At 32.1% G+C, this 22,025-nt stretch overlaps 1 protein-coding gene across 3 annotated transcripts; it reads right to left on the reverse strand.

The window, feature by feature from the left end:
• Positions 1-6,759: 6,759 nt before the first annotated feature.
• Positions 6,760-12,452, reverse strand: LOC131618493 (uncharacterized). Of its 3 annotated transcripts, none has more exons than XR_009288868.1 (12): positions 12,252-12,452; positions 12,074-12,136; positions 10,522-10,572; positions 9,976-10,107; positions 9,289-9,378; positions 9,117-9,187; positions 8,972-9,028; positions 8,451-8,630; positions 8,200-8,320; positions 8,076-8,113; positions 7,853-7,949; positions 6,760-6,941 (listed from the first exon to the last, which is right to left on the reverse strand). XR_009288868.1 is itself a non-coding variant. In XM_058889706.1 (11 exons), the coding sequence occupies exons 4-11, from the start codon at positions 10,039-10,041 to the stop codon at positions 7,931-7,933; spliced, it is 642 nt and encodes a 213-aa protein (XP_058745689.1). In that variant the 5' UTR covers positions 10,042-10,107; positions 10,522-10,572; positions 12,074-12,136; positions 12,222-12,452; the 3' UTR covers positions 7,852-7,930. The 3 variants fall into 3 exon arrangements, 1 of the variants encoding a protein (XP_058745689.1); XR_009288867.1 differs by having other exon boundaries at positions 12,222-12,452; XM_058889706.1 differs by lacking the exon at positions 6,760-6,941 and having other exon boundaries at positions 7,852-7,949; positions 12,222-12,452.
• Positions 12,453-22,025: the final 9,573 nt, after the last annotated feature.

The following is a 22,025-nucleotide window of genomic DNA, read 5'->3' on the forward strand; positions in this document are numbered from 1 at the left end:
TCTAATTCACTCTCTACTTCTTTCTCCTTCTCTATCCTAACTTCCTCCTTATCAACCTCCTTCCCAATTTCACTTTCAAGTACTCTTCCACTCCTAGTTACAACCGCCTTGCAATGCTCCTTGGGATTTGTGTGAGTATTTGCCGTGAATGATGGTCCAGTTTGTTTCTCGACTAATTGCTTAGCTAGTTGACTAACCTGAGTCTCTAAATTCTTTATTGCCGCTTAATTGCTCTTTTGATTCGACATTGATGCTTGCATAAATTGATTTAGAGTCTCCTCCAACTTTGAAGGCTTGTATTGAGGTTGTGGTTGTTGATAAGGATTTTGTCTTTGTTGATAATTGTCTTGTCTCCATCCTTGACCATATGGTTGTGCATTTTTCCTTTGTTAGTATCCACCTTGATTTTGGTAAGGAGCTTGTCTTTTTTGATAGCCTCCTTGATTTTAATTCGCCATATAATTCACTTCATTCACCGGTGGATAATATCCGGTAGGGTGGTCTCCACTACAAAGCTAACACAAAGCAACTTGTTTATTCTTGTTAGGATCTTGTAACTCTTTGAGTTGTTGCGGTAGCCTTTCCATGTGTTTGGTAAGCTCCTCTACTTGTTGAGAAAAAAGCTTATTTTGAGCAAGAATCACATCATTAGTACCAAGCTCAATAATGTCGGGCTTTCTTTGAGGAACACCCCGGTTATGTTGAACCTGATGATCATTTCTGGCCATCTTCTCAATAATCTCAATTGCCTCCTCTGCTGTCTTAGCCATCAAGGAACCTCTAGCAGTAGCATCTAACAAAAGCTTGTGTTGTGGTTGTAAGCCATTACGAAAAATATGAATCTGAGTAAGTTCATCAAATCCATGGCTAGGACATTTTCTCAACATTGACTTATACCTTTCCCATGCTTCATTGAGAGTTTCATTAACACCACGTGAGAACACTGAAATACTGTTTTTGCTTCAAGCAACCTTGATTGAGGGAAAAACCTGTCAAGAAAATTTTCTTCTAACTCATTCCAATTTGTCATAGTTTTAGTGGGTTGGTCAAGATACCAATCCTTTGCTTTGCCAATCAATGAATGAGGGAAAAATCTCTTAAACACCTGCTCTTCCTCTCTTTCAGGAGCTCCGACCGCACCAGCAATCTCATAGAACTTTGTCAAGTGAGTGTATGGATCCTCATGATCAAGGCCTGCAAAGGGACTAGCATATAACAACTGAAGAATGCCAATCTTCACCTCAGAGTTTCTCGCATTGTTGTCATTTCTTGCAAACTGAGATGTTCTCCTCGGACTATTTGCACATGGTGGTTTTGGTTCTGGTGGTGGTGGTGGATCACCATTTCCAGCCATCTCTTTTTCAATAACTTGTGGAGTTGATGAAGTAGTTGCTTCTTGTGCTAATCTTCGTTCTTTGGCTAGCTTCCTTCTTCTCCTTGTTTTGCTGTTCAGTCTACGTGTAGTTCTTTCAATCTCTGGATCAAACAGAAGTTGGTCTGCGGGTATACTTCCTCGCATAAACAAAGCTGAAACACTAACCAAACAAGTGATCCAAGACTAGGTAATAATAATAATATTAATATTAATTATACTCAAAACACAAAAACTATTGCAATGCTTGTAATATCTAAACACCAATCCCCGGCAACGACGCCATTTTGTTAAAAAGGTAAGTATTTCCTTTATCGTTTCCTCAGGGATTGATGCGATATTACCGTCGTTCTACAGTGTAATGTAGTTTGAGTTAAAATTTTGAAAGGGTTTAGTGTCATAAGATGTAAAAAGCAATGAAAAGTAATTAAAGACAATAAAATAGGGTTTAAAAACGATTTGATAAAACTGTGTCAAGATTAGTTTTTGTTAGCTTGCTTTGTATATACTCTGATCATTATGTATATGAACATATTAATGATTAATACAACCACGTATCCTCTCGATACCGTTTATATCTAAAGCAATATCGTGAATGTTATCATATTAACCATCAGATGATCTCTCATGCCGACAATTAACATAATAATCTTAAAAGCTTGATACAAGTGATTATCAACTCACAAATCTATCTCTAGATTTTGTTTATTGATAGATGAATATCCTTTAGGTCAAGATTTGAAACATATCTCTCAATAGTGTATCAAAACAACATATAAACATGAATAACAAAGATATTCACCATATATTAATCATCAGCAAGGTTCATATACAAAAGATCAAACTAAATACATATTATACAAGCTAACTACCTCTAATCTTGACACATGATAAGTTTAGCTCTCCATAGCTTCAACAACAAACATCAATACAAGATCTCTTAGCATGAAAATCCAAAGATGATGAAGAAAAATGCTTGAGGAATCTTGAATGGTTATGAGTTTCTTTTATTCTTCTCTTGCCCTAGTGTGTGTGTGGTTGGTAGGAATGAGAAAGAGATAAGATTGTCTATAAAAATATCTCTAAGTGCCTAAAAGTAGCACACTTCAAAAAGTAAAATCACTTAGCGCACAGACGACCGCTAAGCGGACAAGCAAAAATATCTTCTGCCACGCAAGCGTCCGCTAAGTGGAGCTGAAAACATGGTTCGCCACTTGAAAGCCCGCTAGAAGGCCGCTCAACGGACCTGGTTGAACAAAAATTCTTCCTTGCCACTGGAAAGTGCGCTAGACCGCCGCTCAGCGGCCCTTGCTCAACATCACTTCTTCAAAAAGCCTTCAAACTTGCTCCAAAGTTACATCTTGCACATCTAACATCCAAAGCTTTCCCAAAATGCTAAATACCTACAAAACGCATGAGAAAAACTAGTAAATAACATATTTACTACTAAAACTCGATTTTATTTATTTACACGATTATAAACCATAGTTGAGTCAAAAGTAAGGAGAAAAGTTATCGAAATACCACAAAAGTAATTACCAAACTATCCACATTTTGGATTCTAACAACTCCAACAAACCAAATAGCAACTACATGCTTGCTGGTCCTTTATAGATGCTTCAACTGTGGGTAGTGGCTAAATGCCACTTTAAGTCGCAGCCTGAACATCCAGCTTACTGACGCACAAGAAGTAGCTTTCGACCAGCGAACCACTGAGGGGCGTCGCGTCACTGCAATGACGCCAAAAGACTAGGATCTTACTTTTGAAGCAGCTTTGAAGAAATATTTGCTGTTGTTCTTCAGATGCAACAAGTTTACTCCTGATTTGGCGCCATTCACCTATAGGCCACATGGGCCAGAATGGTTCACTAGGGCATTCCCTCCAAGGGACCCTTCACTTCTTAGTGAGTCGAAGGCTATATGGAAAACTTTTTTAACTCCTAATTTAATTGCTACCAGACTGCATCTTGATAGGGGGTGAGGCTTTTATGCTATCAACCCAATCTGGTGGCTAGGCAATTTGGCTTATGCCAACCAGTGCCTCGTTGTTTTTACAGTCCCAATGATACTAGGGTCATGTGGGACGTCAACTATTCTGAAGAGTAGTGTGCCAGACTCTTGGCACATTTTGCTGGTGACGCTCCCAACATGAACATTAAACTCCTATTAGTTCTTACAAAATAAAATCGTTATTTCATTTATAAAAAAATATGTCTGCAATTAGGGCTGGCAATGAACCAAACTAACTCGAAAATAGTTTGAAACTCGATTCGAAAATTAAATCGTTGGACTAGGTTCATGAACCAAATGAGCTGAGTATGAGCTAAAAACTAAGTTCGTTAACTAAATGAGCTGAACTTGAACTATACATAGTTCAACTCGTTAGGTTCATGAGTCAACTCGATTATATATGATATGGATTATATTTTCTTTAAGAGTAGGTTTAAATATTTGCTCTAAATCTTAATATCATATTTTATTTTAATCTAACGGTTTTAATTGATAATTTATATTCTCTAGTGAGCAAAATATTTTTACAAATAATTATACAAATTAAATTAAATTGTATAAGTTTCAATTTTATTATTTTTATTTTATTTCTATATTTTTCAGTTTAAAAAATTAATTTAAAAAGTCAAATAAGTTTCAAATAGTTTACAAATATATATATACTTTAAAAAATTACTTTTAAGTCCGTGAAATAAGCGAGTTGAACCTAACAAGATAAACCTAATGAGTTGAATCGAGATGTTCGTGAACTTCTAACAAGTCGAGTTTGACCTGAAAAAAAGTTCGACATAAACTCGAACTCGAACTCAAACTCGGCCAATTCTTAACGAGTCGAGTTTGAGCCGAAAAAAGAGTTCGTCATGAACTTGAACTTGGCCAATTCTTAACGAGTCGAACTGAGTTAAGGCAAGTTTGACTCGACTCGACTCATTTCCAGCCCTATCTGCAATTCATATAAAATAAATATTTGAATTAATTAAAAAATTAAAAAATAATTATTTAAATTAATAAAAATAAAAATATTGTTAACCGAAAAATATTATAAATATTTTAGAAATAAGCTAAAATTTTACCTTCTCTTTTTCTTTTTTCTTTTATAACAATAAATAAATCAAAACTATTTTATTTTTCATTTTCTTTTCTCATCTATACTCTTATCTATTTTTCTTCCCACTTTTTTCTTAAACCAAACCTAGCCTACAATTTGGCAATGTCATTTCACTTAAATTCACATTTTTTTATTCTATCTTAGTAATATTATGATTTCTTTAAGCCAATATTTTTTTCCACTAACAATTAATATATATTTTTTAAATCCTGAGTGCAATTTTGTAATGTGTTTTAAGTATCCCTCATATTAACCCATTTATAAAATAAAGGTACGTTTAATTTATTTATGAATTTTTTATTTTAATATATTGATGTTTATTTTAATTAAAATATGAACATGTTTTACATTTTTTTTTGGACAAATGAACATGTTTTACTTATGTATTTAACTATTGTGATAAAGAAAAAAAAATGACAAAGATGAGAAACAATAAAAATAAAAATAAGGCAAAATACTCTTTTTCGTTCTTTAACTTTATCTCGGAGTTTATTTTGGTCATTTAATTTTTAAAATGTTTAAATAGATCATTTATCTATTAAAAAGATGACACGTTAGCCCTTTCCGTCAATTCGACGAAAACTGACGTTAAATAGTGTATGTGTGGCGTCTGACGTGACTATGTTTTACACACATGGCAGGTTACGTGGCATATATTATCACCAAAATCCATAAAATTCTAAAAATTATTCAAATTTTTTACCATCACTAAGAACATCTCCAATGGTAGTATTTTCTTTGGAGTTCTTCAACTGGACATCAATATAATAATTAAATATTGAAACAATTTGTCATGTCATAGTACAGTTGTATGGTTATTGTAATAATGGATGTACCACTAAGTTATGCTCATTTTAGTTGATTTCTTTTTGTTTCTGCGGCTACTTATTAACTACTACAACCATTTTATTATTTTTATTACTATTACTATTATTATTATTATTATTGATATTATTATTACTACTATTACTATTATTATTATTATTATTATTACTATTATTATTATTATTAATATTACTATTATTATTATTTTTATTATTACTATTATTATTAGTATTACTGTTAGTATTATTAATATTACTATTAGTATTATTATTATTATTATTATTATTAATATTAGTAGTATTAATATTAGTATTTTTAGTATTAATATGCCACGTAAGCTGTCATGCATCCAAAACATTGCTAAGTCAGACGTCACACATATACTGTTAAACGTCTGTTTCCATCAAATTGACGGAAAGGACTAACGTGCTACCTTTTTAATAGATAAAGGATCTATCTGAACGTTTTAAAAATTAAGGGATCAAACTGGACCCCGAGGTAAAGTTAAGGGACGAAAAAGAGTATTTTGCTTAAAAATAACTTTGCCTATAAGATATATATATAGGGTATTATTGATTGAACCCTATGATATATCAGTCTAACAAGTGTTGTACGCAATGAGAATATTATAATATTTCTTTGTCTCTATGTCGATGACATGTTAGTCATTAGTAATGACATGAATGAAATTCTAGAAAAAAAGGTTTTAAATTTCACATTCTAGATGAAAGATCTTAAATTAATTGTTAGTATTTTGGGGATCAAAGTAAAACGAAACAGTGAAGGTTAAAAACTTAGTAAATCACACTATGCTGAGATAGTTCTTGATAAGTTCAAACACTTATGTTTCAAAGAAGTGAATACTCCATTTGATCCTAGTGTCAAGCTTCAAAAGAATGATGAAATAGTTATAGCTCAACTGAAATATGCAAGTGTACACTACAAGAAAATTGACTTTTGGTGACACTCAAAAAGTATCACTAAAAGTCAATAATCTGTAGGTAAATGTGTATTGGACTTTGAGTGACACCCACACTTGGCGTCAACTTTAAGGGGGTGTAGTGTGACACCAAATTGATTGTCACAATAACTTTTAGCTACGGTTAAGTTTTTCCCTACAGTGTCACTATATACAATGCTAGTATTACAAATAATAGAAACTCTAGCTACGGATTGTTTTCTTTTAGCTGTCACTAGAACTTCAAATAATATAATTTTTATTATATAAAAATATAATAAATTTATAAATTCAATTTTTAATATAATTGAGAAATATTACTATTTAAATAAAAGTTACTCATTTAAAATATTTTCCATTACATTTTGAACCATGACAAAGCTAAATAACTAACATTAAACTATTATACCATTTTCTATTAAATAAAGTCAAATAGTTCAATATAGAAAGATTGATTTCATATAATATTGATAAAAACTAATTACAAAATAAATCATATCCTTAACATCTTAGTATATATCCAACTCCATATTATTATTTTCTATATTTGAATTTTCACATAAAATAAAATAAAATAAAAATCCTTTTCTTATATTTGTATGTTGATGTATCCATAACTTTGAAAGTCCTGCTATGTTCACTTCCATGTATCTGCATCTAAATTTTTCCTGAAATAATAAATAAATAATGATCAATATGCAAACAAAACTAAATAAACTATGCATAACAATATCACACATCTTCTACAGAAGGATACAACTCAGTTTATATTCAAATTCAAGCTATTCAAATTTTTCAAATACTTGTTTGTCAGTACTTCAAATACCTGCAACCAATGAGATGTTATCAAATCAAAATAAATTAGTTCAAATTAATCAACACAAGATGTTTCGAGTATAGTCCAAAATTGTAACTTCAATATAGAACAAATAAATTGCAAGGTAAATTCTAGAAAGCACTCCTTTGGCCAACAAGATAACCTTAAATGAATTAGTTTTGGTAACACACAACAGAAAAATCAATTACAAGGAGGTAACCAATAGCCAGGAAAAAGATTAGTGCAGTTAAGAATTGGGTCCCCATATTTTAAACAGGAATCAAAGGAGACCCAAAATCTAGCCTGCAATAATATACACATGTATTAACAGTTAGTAGTATATGTATTGCATACTAGCATCAAAATTTGAACGTATATCATCTTTTTCTACATACAAATGTTGGAATTTACAGTTAATGCTAATTTCCAGGATCAAGTATAAAATCTACTAATAGAAAAAAGTTAGTTTTGGAATTGTATGATATTTTGAGTTCGAATAAATTGATCTAACTTATGAGCACTTCCAATCTCGCGTAATCCATGAATGTAATCCATGAATGGTAAATCCAGTTAGGTTTTACTTAAATCTAACTACCAGTGACTCATTCATAAATGGAAATTCTCAACAAAAAAAAGCATAGACTCATTGAAGCAGTAGAAGCCGAGTGACAAAGTTTAAAGGAAGAAAACAAAACTCAAATAACTTCAAACAAATCCAAAACAAAAACCGATCTACACAGTAATGAAATAAAATCAACTCACCATTATATTCTTCCTTCCCAGACACAATCCATCTGTTATCAAATCAACTCAAGTACAATCGCTTTCTCCTCGTTCGTATCATGTTGAGTCTTCCTGCCTGTGTATAGTAGCAAGTTTCGTTGTAAATTTAAATCTTGAAAATCTTAGCAGAGCACAAATTTGTAGAACATGAGTTAGTGGCTCTCAATGATAATTTGAAACAAACTCGTTCTTTTAAAAATACCTTGTGTTTTCTGCATGTTTTACTTGGTTTTCTTCCACCTGTAGAAATACATGATTACTGAAACCGAAACAGCCTTTAAAGTGAAGACAATCAATCATACAATAATGCTTAATATTTTACTTACAGTGCTAATCCCTATCGAGTTATTTCCTTGACTTGCAATTGCCTCTTCGATTTGTAAGATTTCAGCTTCTGTAGTATACACACGTTCCAATATCTCAGGAGTGTTTACAAAGCGTACAAACCTATAAAACCATGACGATTAGTCCACCAAGCTCTTCAAAAATATTATTCAAAATCATGCGACAATACAAATGATAATGTTTTTAAAGCTATACCAAACATATCAATAAACCGAAACATTAAAAGTCAAACCTTTCAAGAGTTCCTTTGGTAAACCATGTGGAATCACTTCCATCATCCGGCTCAAGAACAATTGAATAACCACCCTTGTCCATTTGATCTTGAGCCGCTTTCAAGTGAGAAAGAAATGGATTGAGCAAACCTGAAGCAATTTTCTCCTTCTTTCCATTCACAGTTATAACCAAGTCAAATCTGATTTACACAGAAGCAGAAACATTGAAAAATCAAACACATAAATCAGTGTTGACAAACAATGTGTAATTTTTATCATCAAGCTTTCTCATAAATCAATTAGTATCAAAATAATAACAAGTGTAAAAAACAAGGGTTTCTCAACTCTCCTAGTTAGCACACCTTTCAAAATTTGCATTCTAGTACTTAAATCATAAAAACAACATCACTGAAATCATAAAAACAAGGGTTTTAGGCCAAGATTTTCTTCTTTTTTCGGCTTAGTTGAATAAACAGGATAACTTTCCCACATGGGCAGTCCTCCATTGATATTAGGATAGAAAGTATCTGACATGTCAGACCTTCGGGAAAAGTCAATATGCCATGTATCTTCTAGCATATCCTCGTAGTCACTAAACCTAACAAGGGAAATCACCAAGGTCGTGTAAACGTAAAATAGTTCACAAACATTGTCACAGCAAAGAGAAAATTCATGAACGCACTAACCAAGTCCGTGGTGGAGGAGGATACACGTCAGGAACAAAAAGCATTGGATAGACCAACCCCATGGGAGGAACCTATGCAATAGTATTTGTCAGTTGTCAAAGTCTAAGCATATGATTATGTAATGGCAAAATTTGAGGGCAAATGAAGAAAGAATTTGGCTGAGAACATGTACATTGAGAGAAGTAAGCCTTGTCCTGTGAGATCCAGGTGCCGCTTTATCCTCGTAAGAATGAACTACTGCAATAGCATCAAGTTGCCCCTCCTATAGAGAAAATACTAGATAACTTATATTGAATTCAAGTTTGGAGCAAGCTAAATTTAGAGTTTCACCACTGGTAGTCTGTGATTTGATGCATTTTTTTAATTCATCAGACACGTGAACCATTTCAATATGTTCGGCTATCATTGATCTATATATAATTTACTTTCTAAGAACTACAAAGTGGCAAAAGTATATTGTTGTTAAGTGGCAGCCATGCCGGAATGGTGTAGCAGGTTTTTTTGATAACCGCCATGGCCAATCTGTAAAGGGATGCCGGCTACGGCGGTGCTATAGACTAAAATAGCATGTTCATATAGAGGAGTTTTGACCTTCCACCATTGACATAACTGCAAATGCATGCACGAGGGCAATGAAGAGATAACAAAGCTGAGAGAGAGAAATAAAAGGAAGAAAAAAGAGACAGCAGCTTTAGGTATAAAACCCATGAGATGTAAACTCATGCTATAAATAGCTCCTCTTGTATTGTTCACAACTGTCGGTTTTCTCTCAACTATGAATTATTAAAAATGGCATATCGTATGAGTTAATATAATAAAGTAATAATTTGGCAAAATGAGATAAAGTAGTAGAACTCACTCTGATTTCGCAATATGACTCTTTCAGTTGATTTAACATTAACAGATCTATAGGCTTTGTCAACATATCTGTTCTAATTTGTGGATAAGTCTGGTGATGCCTTTGCGCCCAAAGAAGGCCCCTTGATATATCCTGAAAATATGTACTTAATATTTAAAATACTACCATAAATAACTTTTAAAGCACAGAAGATGAGATCATTCCATAACTCCAATGATTCATTTAAAGAAGGCACGGGGTATAAGCCATCAGTGTCAATCAAAGTTCCTGTTCCCATAATCCTTCCAATTTCCAATTCTTAATTCAAACTGTCATTTTTCAATTCATCTCAATAAACTAACTTCCTTTATCAAGAGATTATAGTTTACATACGCCGCATAAGTGAAAACAAAATGACAGTTTCTAAACTAATGCAAAGAAAAGCTTGGTGTCAAATAACAAATAACAAATAACAGGTGTCCAAGATATTACTAAGCATATATTTTCCAAGTCCATAACTATTTCAAAACATCAGAAACGCGTGCAATATAAAAATATATTTTGTACCTCACCGCCAAAAGTTAAAGTCCTTGCAGTTGATGGTAGAGTGGCTCCATCCTAAACAATGAAAGAAGTAGTTAACAACCAAAAACTTAGCCAGCTTTTATTTTTCAATCTATCTGAAGTCTAAACAATCATCAAGCATGGAGAAAATCCAATTTGATAGAAAATTTGAGGTACAAGTCAATATTCAAAATGGTAAATGTATGAGAAGAATGAGAAAAAAATTGATCTGTTCATGTGCCAAACACTTTCCACAATGAAGCTCGAAGGAAAAGTCCATTGCATGAATTATTAGATGGGATAAAAAATGAAAAACAATAGCACTATTCTCCAACCATAAAACCCAAACCTAATTTCAATGGCAGGGGTAGCACATGTGATTACTAATGTATGCAGATTAAAAGAAAATTAGCCTCTCTAAAACTTGAGACATGAAAACAGACACTGCATAAAGGCTTAAAAAGTACTTCGCCACTAGTCACTAATATAAACAAAAGCTCCTATTAGAAAGAAACTCTCCTAACAATCAAATCACTATTAACATGAATGATTTCCCCACTTTCCTTCTTCAATCATATTCTCACTCACTAACATAATTGAGTCGACTCTAATGCCACCACAGTCACTAACTTCCTATTCACAGCTGAGTGGTTGAGCTTAGGCACAAACCCATAGTCCTATCATACAGTTAGAAAGAGCAACTTTGATCTTGACCCAAAAAAAGAGCAAGAGAATGTGAGGGTATGCATCTGCCGACAAAATGCTTGGTTTGTAAGTTGATGCACACACTAACATGCATATCATATCAAACTGTGATCACTAATTATATATCCTGAGCCTCTGATGAAATTGCTCACCATAATTGTGCAACTGCATAGTTTATGGATCATGGCATCTAAGACACCTTTTTTATTATCCCTTGTGAATCCTTACTTAGAATCATATAATTTTTGTCAAGTTTGCAAATATCCCCAATTGCATCAAAAACATCCACCAACAAGTGGCTAATAAAAATAACCACAATTATATCAAGGTTATTCAGACAATTAGTCTCTTCAAAATCAAAGTAATCTCAGCAATCACAAGTTTCAAAATATTAAGAAGAAACTTCTAATTTTATTGATGCTGAGCCACTTCTAATCTTAAAAAATACAGTAACAAACATAAAACATAATCATACAATGAGAACCTCCAATTCTAGTTTAATTCGTGTTAGGATGAAGGATCCAATTCTAATCCTAAAAAATACAAAATATGGTAACAAACATTAAACATAATCATACAATAAGACTTAAACAAAGAGCTCCAGTCAAAAATCCAACAAATTCACCTAAACTGATAATTTGATCCTAGGAAAACCTCAAAAACAAACTCTCTTAATTGCACTCCCAGCAAATAGATTCCAAAAACTGCTACAAAACACACTCGCTTGCCTAAAACCAAAAGCTGTAACTAAATTTTACCATTCTATGACACCAAGAAATCCTCTAAGCATCAAAGTGCTAAAGTAATAAATCACAAACCTAATTGAAAAATTAGACAAACAATAAATCACCTGAACTTGAAGATATGAAACTCAGATCAGTTTTTGATTCTAAATCCCCAACGTACTCTATACCTGAATATGAAAATGAAAGATAAAATAGATGAGTTTCAGAATTGGAAAACCATTTTTGTGATTGAAAAAGGAATCTGAAACTCACAGTGAATGAAAGATGAAAAAGGAATCTCACAGTGATAGAACCATTTTTGTCAACGATTGGTGTGAACGATTGAACATTTTCAATTTGAGGGTGAAGAACGATTCTCGATTTCAATGTGAAGAACGATTCTCGATTTCGGAGTGAAGAACGATTCTCGATTTCAGCGTGAAGAACATTTTTGATTTTGGGGTGAAGAACGTTTTCGATTTAGGGTGAGAAACAGTTTTCGATTTTGATGTTAAACTTTATTGTTAAATAAAGTTATATAAATAAAAGAGAAATATATATGGTGAGAATAAATATAAATAAAAGAGAAACTTTATTTTTACTTATTACTATATAAACTTAATTTAGTAATAAGTAAAAATTGTTATGGTGAGAATAAATTAAAATAATTTTTTATCTATAATAATTGTTTTACAATCTATAATTAACTTTTGTAAAAATTATTATTTTTTAAATAAGTTTATACAAATAAAAGGAAAAAGAGTATAAATATAAATAAAAGGAAAAATGTATTAAATATAAAGATATTTTAGTAGTAAATAAAAATTTTTATGGTGAGAATAAATTAAAATAATTTTTTATTTTTATAATCTACAATTTATTTTTGTTAAAAATTATTTTGTGAGCAAAATTAATTTTTGTTTAAATCAAAAAAATTATTTTAATTTTTGCTATCATAAATAATTAAAGCATTTTTAATGAAAATTGTAATATTTTTTTAAAATATAAAGTTAATTTTGATTGCTTTAAGAGTAAAAATCAATTATATGTTTTTTTGTCTAATAGGACAATAGTGATAGAGTAAAGCTGTAGGTAAAAGTAATATTTAGTGACAACTATTAGTGATAGAGTAAAACTGTAGGTAAAAGTGATCTTTCGTGACAAATATTAGTGATAGAGTAAAACTGTAGGTAAAAGTGGTCTTTCGTGACAAATATTAATGATAGAGTAAAACTGTAGGTAAAAGTGATATTTAGTGACAAATAATTAGCCATCACTAAAAATGAGTGTCACAATATGGCATTTTTTTTGTAGTGGTAATTGGTTGTTTAATGTATTTGATGCAATGTATTAGAACCGACATAACATTTACAGTTAGTATACTGAGTATATTTATTAACCGTCTAAATGGTGAGCATTGGAAGGCCATCATCAAGGATTTTCACTTATCTTTTGAAAACCAAAAATCTTGGCCTCCATTTTGGTAGGTTTCCTGTAATACTAGAATGATATATCAATGCGGGTTGAATATCAACTGTTGGAGATAATAAATCTACAATTGGGTGAATATTTACATTAGTTGGGGTATTTTTTTGGAGAAGTAAGAAACAAATGTGTATCACTCTCTCAACTATGGAATCAAAGTTTGTGGCTCTTACTTTCGCTAATCAAGAAGTTGAATGGTTAAGGGACTGATAACCACATAATTTATCGTATTTTCTGACTCGATTCATTTGATGTTTAAAGTTGTTTGTCACCTTTTTGTAGTGTTATGTTGGTAGTTGATTTGGATTTCAGGTACTTTACATGTAGGAGTCGGTACACGAGAAAACAAGATGAAAACGATAAAAAAACAGAAGAAATATGAAGAAAAGGCACTGGTGGCGACCTCTATGGGGTTCACCATGTTGTTGGCCAGGACTTGGCAGCCATGAAGCCTATGAGAGAAAGCAAAGGAAGAAAAAATCCAACACACGGAAGCCATGGCACTCGCCATACGGGCATGGCCCTCGCCATGACCACCAAATCAACCACGTTTTCTAAATTTGCACTCATGGCCATCGCCATGAGGCTATGGCCCTTGCCATGGGCTTCGTGGCCTGAAATATATCAACAGTTAGATTGATTCTCTCCCACTACAGCAAACTTTTCTTCAACGACTGTCACATAATTCCAACCGTTTTCATCCTTCTTAACACTATAAATATGAGTAGTTTTCCATTTTTAAGGATCTAAGTTTTTAGTTTTAAGTTTAGGCATAAAATCACTTATTGTAAAGCACTTATTTGCTCATATTGAATGATAAGTATAGTTTAGAACGGGAATTTGGAGAATTGCAGTGTGTATTCGAATCGTCCGCGATAATCTTGCTGCCATTTTAATTTCAAAATTTATTTTAGAAGTTTTCTTATATCTGTTATAACACTACTTCGAGTAGTACATATCTTTTCTTCTGCATAACTTGTTTAATGATATAAATGCTTTACATCATTATTATGTTTATATATTTTGTATCATTACTATATCATATATATTAAATATGTTTGGTATATGTGGAATTAATTTGTTGTAACTGTTTAGTAAATAATATGTGTGGATAAATTTTTAGAGTATGAAATGTGAGGACCGATGTTTCGCAGTGCTCACATCTAAGATTGGAAATCATCAATTAATTTGGGATTCGTTCTTTGGGTTGATTTTTTATACTTTCTAAAATTGAAAATAGTTGTCGCGAGCGCGTCAATTTAGAGACACCAATTAGGCATCAAAAGAAAAGAACATGTGTATAATTTAGGAATTAAAAATCAAATGTTAAATTTGTTTTAATCTGCAAAAATATTTATTTTTAAAAATAGAGTTTAAAATTATAAATGTGCTGGCGTTTGTGGGTTTAAACTCAGGTGTTACTCAAGCGATAGCTAGTAACACTTTTAGACGTCTTTTTCACCATAGACGACTTTTAAATTAATTAAAAGTACTTTATTTTCAAAAATGTAAGTTTTATACTTTAACACACTAAACCGCGACAGCGGGAGTATAATTTTAGGATAAAGCTCGATTCTGATTTAGCGAACGCAAATGGTTCATTTAAATTAACTTTCTGTCTATTAAATAAAAATATAATCTTCATTTAATTAATTAACCCGACTTAGCAATGGGCACTGCTGATCGATGCGAACCACATTCTGGCCTCGCTTTTATCATATTTTCTATGGTGAATCTGTAGCCTTAGATTTACACAACAATAATAGATAACGGTAGATTGATTATTAGTCTCAGTGGATTCGATATTCTTTTATTATTACAATATATTATGCGCACTTGTGGAACACATCAATAGGGACCTTCAGTTGGAAGTTCCTTTGGCTAGACAATGTTTCAAAGGTATTGCAATAGTCAAGCAACTATAGCTAGAGCATACATCAAAGTTTATAATGGAAAGTTTAGGCACCTATGAATAAAACATTCTCTCGTGAGAAAATTGATTAAGGATGGAATTATTTCACTCACATATATACGTTCAAGCTAAAATTTAGCTGATCCATTTACTACGCCACTGGCCAGAGATTTAGTAAAGACTACCTCTTAAGGTATTGGATTCAAACACCACGAGTAAGAGTTTCAACAACGATAGCCACCCAATATAACACTAAGAAAAATATTAACCTTAAATTCAATGAGTAAGAACAAACCGTTTATTTAGATTTTTGTACAATATTGTAAAATAATGTTGAATATTACATTTGGAGAGTTGAAGTTTTTCAAACTCTTAATGAAGTTTAATGTCGAGAATATGCATCTCGAGTAAAATAGATACAGTATGAACTTCACCTATGTGAATTTCGAGATGATGTTGTCTCAAAGTAAGAGTTGGAGTTTATCTCACGCTAAATTCACGAGACACGAAAAAATCATGATCATAAATAGTACTAGGCGAGAGATGTAAGAAAAGAATCATTAAAAAGTGTGTGTAAGGTAACACCGATCTAATGACAAGGAATAACATGTTTAAAGATTTTCTACATAAAATTCTGATTAGATTTTGTGTTGTCTTTACTAAAATTAAGTTCAAATTGAAAGATACTTAATTGTATTACGATTCTTTGTTTCCTTTTATGGAATTACTCTTGTCATTATAGGAACAAATGAGAGATTGTTGTAATCATTAATTAATGAAAAGATTAATTAAATACATAACAATTATTGTGTTCTATTAATAACATGACACCTTGTAAGTGAGCAAAGAGTTGCAATACTTAGTAAAGAATTAATAAAGAGTTGCAATACTTGATGAAATGATGTGTTTTATCAAGGGTCGATATACTTAGTAAAGAGTTGCAATACTTAATAAAGAGATGCATCATTTTGTAAAAACTGTGTGTTTTAGCAATAGTTGCAATTGTGAAACAACACCATTTAGTCTATAAATAAATTGATTTAGATTCATAAGGTATCAATTACAACTCTCATCTTATTTAAATTTCAAATTTATTTTTTCCTTACATTTGAGTTTTAATTTTTTTATGCAAACTCAAAGATAGACTAAATTATTCTAAATATTCATGCTTGTAGACTTTAAGAAAAAAATAAAATATAAAAAATAAAATACTCTTTTTAACATCGATTACTCTTGATTTCCATTGGAGGGACTTTTCCTGGCAGTAAAATCAAGTAGTGGATTATAATTTTCTAGAAACATATTCTTTTTCCAAATATTAATAATTAATAATATATATGTATGAAGAATGGATGCTAATCTCCTTCAACCTATACAAATTTGTCCGACAAATTTTTGTTGTCATCAATTGCATTAAGTCAAAAGTAATATGAAATAATAAATAAAAACAAAAAGACATGTTCATTGATTGTTTTTTTATCTTTATAATAATATACACCAAAGTTTGATTTGACAATGGCAAATAATTGGTGATAATATTTTTTTACTATATTTAGCATTATTCAAGGAAGGTAATGATAGTTTTTCTTGTACTATATTTAGTATTATTTAAAGGAAAGGTGATAATAGTTTTTCTTTTACTATTATATTTAGCATGATTTAAAGTAAAGGTGATAATTCTTTTTCTTTTACTGTATATTTACCATTATTTAAAGGAAAGGTGATGATAGTTTTACTTTTAGCATTATTTTAAGGAAAGCTGATAATAGTTTTTTTAACTATATTTAGCATTATTCAAAGGATGTCTGTATATGGTAATGAAAATTTGTTCGAAAAAATGTTGTTGTCATCATAAGAAAAAAAATAAAATTAAAAGATGAATAAAATAAAATAAAATAAAATAAAGGCATTATTGGGTTATGCCAAAGGTTTTTATTTTTTATTTATTTAGCATTATTCAAAGAATATCCTTTTTATTTTTTTGGTAGTATATACGCCAAAGATTGATTTCACAACAGCAAATATCATCCCTACCTGCCTTTGTCGTAGACGAAAGAGAACGGTTGGTTTACCAAATCAATATTCAGTATTATAATTTATTAATTTACCAAATCAATACACTATATTATTTGTTGAGTGATGATTCAACTCTCGTAGAAGCTATGGCACTAAAAAGAGCGATGAAATTAACAGAAGATTGTTGCTTCAGGGACGTTCTATTCGTGAGCGATTCCAAGCAAATCATTGAACAAGCACGAGAGCAGCGGAGAAGATGTAATAATTATGGCTTTTAGGGTTTGCAACATCAAACTATTGAGAATATAATTCATGGTATCGAAGCATGCATGTTGCTGACGAAACACCTAGTGATGTTGAAATATCGAAATAGCTGTGTTGTTGAAATGTCGAAAGAGTTAGCCTCGACAAGAATTTCGATTTAGATTTATTTTGTATGTTTTAGAAGAATTAAGTTATCTGGGTTTTGTTTAGGGAACAAGTAAACTCAACCTATAAATAGGGAGTTACCCTATTGTTATAAAGTAGTGATTCACTTACAATTGTAAAGAATAAAAATCACAGTTTAAGACCAGAGAGAAAATCTACAGAAACTCTCTTTCTTCTTCCCTTTTTTTGAAACCCTAATTCCCATTTTCCCTAATTCATCTTTCTTTTCTTCTCCATTATTGATTGTGCAGCAGAATCATCTTACAACTAAGGTTGGTTGATTCACTCGAGTAAAGAGTAAAGAACAATAGGTAAATTCGATCGGTGTGATTGAATCTTGTTCATCAAGATTGATTCGGAATTCTCCATAGGTTTGGTGTAATTTCAACATCAGGTAACAGAGCTCTGGCAGAGCGATTCATGGGAAGCAAAAGACGATGGTTGTGAATCATCCAAAAGAACATTTTCCGGCGAGTTTCCCAATTCTGAAGAGTCAGAATTATGAGAATTTGTGTATGCAGATAAAAGTTATTTTCTATTATCAAGATCTTTGGGATCTTGTGAAGAAATAAGTAACACCTCTTGCAGAAAATGCGACGCATGAAGAAAAGGTTGCACACAAAGAATTGAAGAAGAAAGATTATAAAGCTCTCTTTGTAATTCTTCAATGCGTTGATCCAGACAAATTTGAGAAGCAAAGTGATGTTGAATCAGCGAAAGAATCATGAGAAATTTTGGAAAAATCTTTTGGAGGCAGTGAGAAGGTGAAAGAGGCAAGGTTACAAACTCACAAAAGAACGTATGAATTTCTTCAGACAGAAGAAAGTGAAAGCATAATTGATTTCTTCATTAGGGTTACGAAATTGGTGAATTAGATCAATGTATGCTGAGAAGTGTTGACATCAAGATCAGTTGTTGCAAAGATCTTGAGGTCATTAGCTCCAAAGATTTGTCAACATTGACAAAGGAATAGCTTCAAGGGATGCTTAAATCTAATGAACAAAGATGGATGAAATAGCTACAAGCAAGTCGAAGAGTGATGCGGCTCTGCATGCGCAATCAACAAGAGATAAGAAAAGAGAAGGAAAATGGTTTGACAACAAAGGTAAAGGAGGCTACAACAATTCGACTGGTCGAGGAAATTCGACTGGTCGAGGAAATTCGACTGGTCGAGGAAATTCGACTGGTCGAGGAAATTCGACTTGACAATTGAATCCATTAAGACAAAATTCATTCAATCCATGATGGAGTTTTTCGGAAATACCAAAAATCTTGGATTTATGAAAGACGAACAACTGCGAAAGCATTTGCCAAGGATGTTTTCATTAATCAAGAACGAAAGTTGGGGGCTCGAAGGCGATCAGATACCGTCCTAGTCTCAACCATAAACGACGCCGACCAGGGATCAACGGATGTTGCTTTTAGGACTCCGCTGACACCTTATGAGAAATCAAAGTCTTTGGGTTTCGGGGGGAGTATGGTCACAAGGCTGAAACTTAAAGGAATTGACGGAAGGGCACCACGAGGAGTGGAGCCCGCGGCTTAATTTGACTCAACACGGGGAAACTTACCAGGTCCAGACATAGTAAGGGTTGACACACTAAGAGCTCTTTCTTGATTCTATGGGTGGTGGTGCATGGGCGTTCTTAGTTGGTGGAGCGATTTGTCTGGTTAATTCCGTTAACGAACGAGACCTCAGCCTGCTAAATAGCTATGTGGAGGTAACCCTCAACGGCCAGCTTCTTAGAGGGACTATGGCCGCTTAGGCCACGAAAGTTTGAGGCAATAACAGGTCTGTGATGCCCTTAGATGTTATGGGCCGCATGCGCGCTTCACTGATGTATTCAACGAGTCTATAGTCTTTGCCGACAGGCCCGGGTAAACTTTGAAATTTCATCGTGATGGGGATAGATCATTGCAATTGTTGGTCATCAACTAGGAATTCGGAAATATAAAATATGGAGTTTTTCGGAAATACCAAAAATCGAGTTTTTTTTGAAAAACAAAAAATTCAAGTTATTTAGAAAATACGAAAAAAATCGAATTTTTTTCGGAAATACAGAAAATCGAGTTTTTTCAGAAAAATAAAACGTAGAGTTTTTTGGAAATACAAAAAAATCAAATTTTTTAGAAATACAAAAATGGAGTTTTTTCAAAAAACAAAAAAACGAGTTTTTCGTAAATTTTAAAAAGTGAGTTTTTTTTTTTTAAATTCAAAAAATCGGGTTTTTCTGAAATACACTAAATAGAGTTTTTTCGGAAAAACAAAAGGTCGAGTTTGTTGGAAATACTAAATATTGAGTTTGTTAGGAATACAAAAAATCGAGTTTTTTCGGAATTACAAAAAATAAAGTATTATGAAAAACGAAAAAAATCGAGTTTTTTTAGAAAACTAAAAATTGATTTTTTTTTGTTTTGAAAAAATGAAAAAATTTGAGTTTTTCAAATATACAAAATATCAAGTTTTTTCGAAAAATACAAAAATCGAGTTTTTTTTCCAGAAATATAAAAAATCGAGATTGTCGGAAATACAAAAAATCTAGTCTTTTTTAAAAACAAAAAATCGAGTTTTTCAAAAATAGGAAAAAATCATTTTTTTTTCTAGAAATACAAAAAATATAGTTGTTTCAAAAATTCAAAAACAATTTTTTTCATAAATTTTTATTTTTACTTTTTGATATTTTTTATTAAAAAGTTGTGGAATTTTTTTTTTATAATGAATTAATTTAAAAAATTAAATCAGTTTACAAAAGAAAACTGATTTTAAAACTGAAATTAAATTGTTTAGTTTATTAACCATTTAAGTGGTTTATTTTTTTGTAAGGGTTAAATAAGTTTTTAGTCCCTGTAAATATGACACTTTTCAGTTTTAGTCCCACCATTGTTCAAGCGTGGCCCAGGGAGGCCGAAAAAACTACGCAGGAGAGAACCTGATGAGGCAAGTCAAACAAAGTGGCAAAGAACAAATACAAACCACAGATGCAAGATTTGTTTTGTACTAGGTCACAATAAGAGGACCTGCAAGAAAAACAAGCAGCTAGTTGTTGTATCTCCTGCAACAACATCACAACAAGCTCCAACACAAGATGCGCCTACAATAGAAATTCCTACACAGGCCAGTCAAACTAGCAAAAAGAGGGTATTGTAACTAACATATTTATTTCATATTCCTGCACTTTTAGACATTGAGACTGACCTAATTCTAATATTTTAATCAGAGGAGGCCTACAGGGTCTATCAACAAGAAAAAGAAAGATAAAATGGAAACCAAGACAAAAAAATCTAGGGCAACTAAAATTGCTGTTCCAACTGAAAATGTTGTTCAAACTGAAAATGTTGTTCCAACTGAAAATGTTATTCCTAATCAAGATGTTGTTCAAGATGTTGTTCCTGATCAAGATGCTGTTCAAGATACTGTTCCTGTTCAGGATGCTCCCATTCTAACTGTAAATGTTGATCATGACACACATGCACCCAATCCTGTTGCTCACAATACTGAAACTGAAAGAAATAGTGACATCAATTATTCACAGTCTTCTCTTCAAAAGTATTGTGGTATAGATGCTGACACATTGGCTAAGCTGCTTGATGATGATGAAATTCTAGATGTTCAACCATTGAATGTTGACACAACACCTGTGAAAATAACTGTCAAGACTTTTGTTGGTAAAGCTCCAAAGGTGGCCAAGAAACCTTCCAAAGACAATGGTTCATCATCATCCAGGCCAACATGTTCAGAACCTGTGAGTTTTAATTTGTCATTACAATCTTTTTTCAAATGTCTGTTTCATCTAGCTTAACTGTAATTGTTAATTATCCCTAGGTCAACAAACCAAAACAGAAGCCTAAGCACAAGAAGAGTGTTGATATGGGTGTTCAAAAACGACAGAGTGACAAACTTAGGACCCTTAAGACAAAGAATATTGGTGGCCCTGGAAAGAAGCCTGATGACCCTTTGGTCATTAATGAAGATGAAGCAACCTCAGACCAGGCTAATGGTGGGAAGCAGTCAGAAAATTTGGAGGCCATTTGCAAAAGGATGACTCAGTAGGATGACTCAGTGATGTTATGCTGTTTGAAAATTGGGAGACATATTTATGCTGTTTAGTTTGAACTATTTTCAAATGTTATGTTTGTAATGTTAGTGAGGCTAGTCCTCTAACTATTTTGATGTTATTGCAATCTATTTTGTGTTTTATGAACATATGTAACAAACCTAATGGTATGTCAATGAT

Source organism: Vicia villosa, linkage group LG7, assembly GCF_029867415.1.
Source record: "Vicia villosa cultivar HV-30 ecotype Madison, WI linkage group LG7, Vvil1.0, whole genome shotgun sequence".
NCBI classification, from domain to species: Eukaryota; Viridiplantae; Streptophyta; class Magnoliopsida; order Fabales; family Fabaceae; genus Vicia; species Vicia villosa.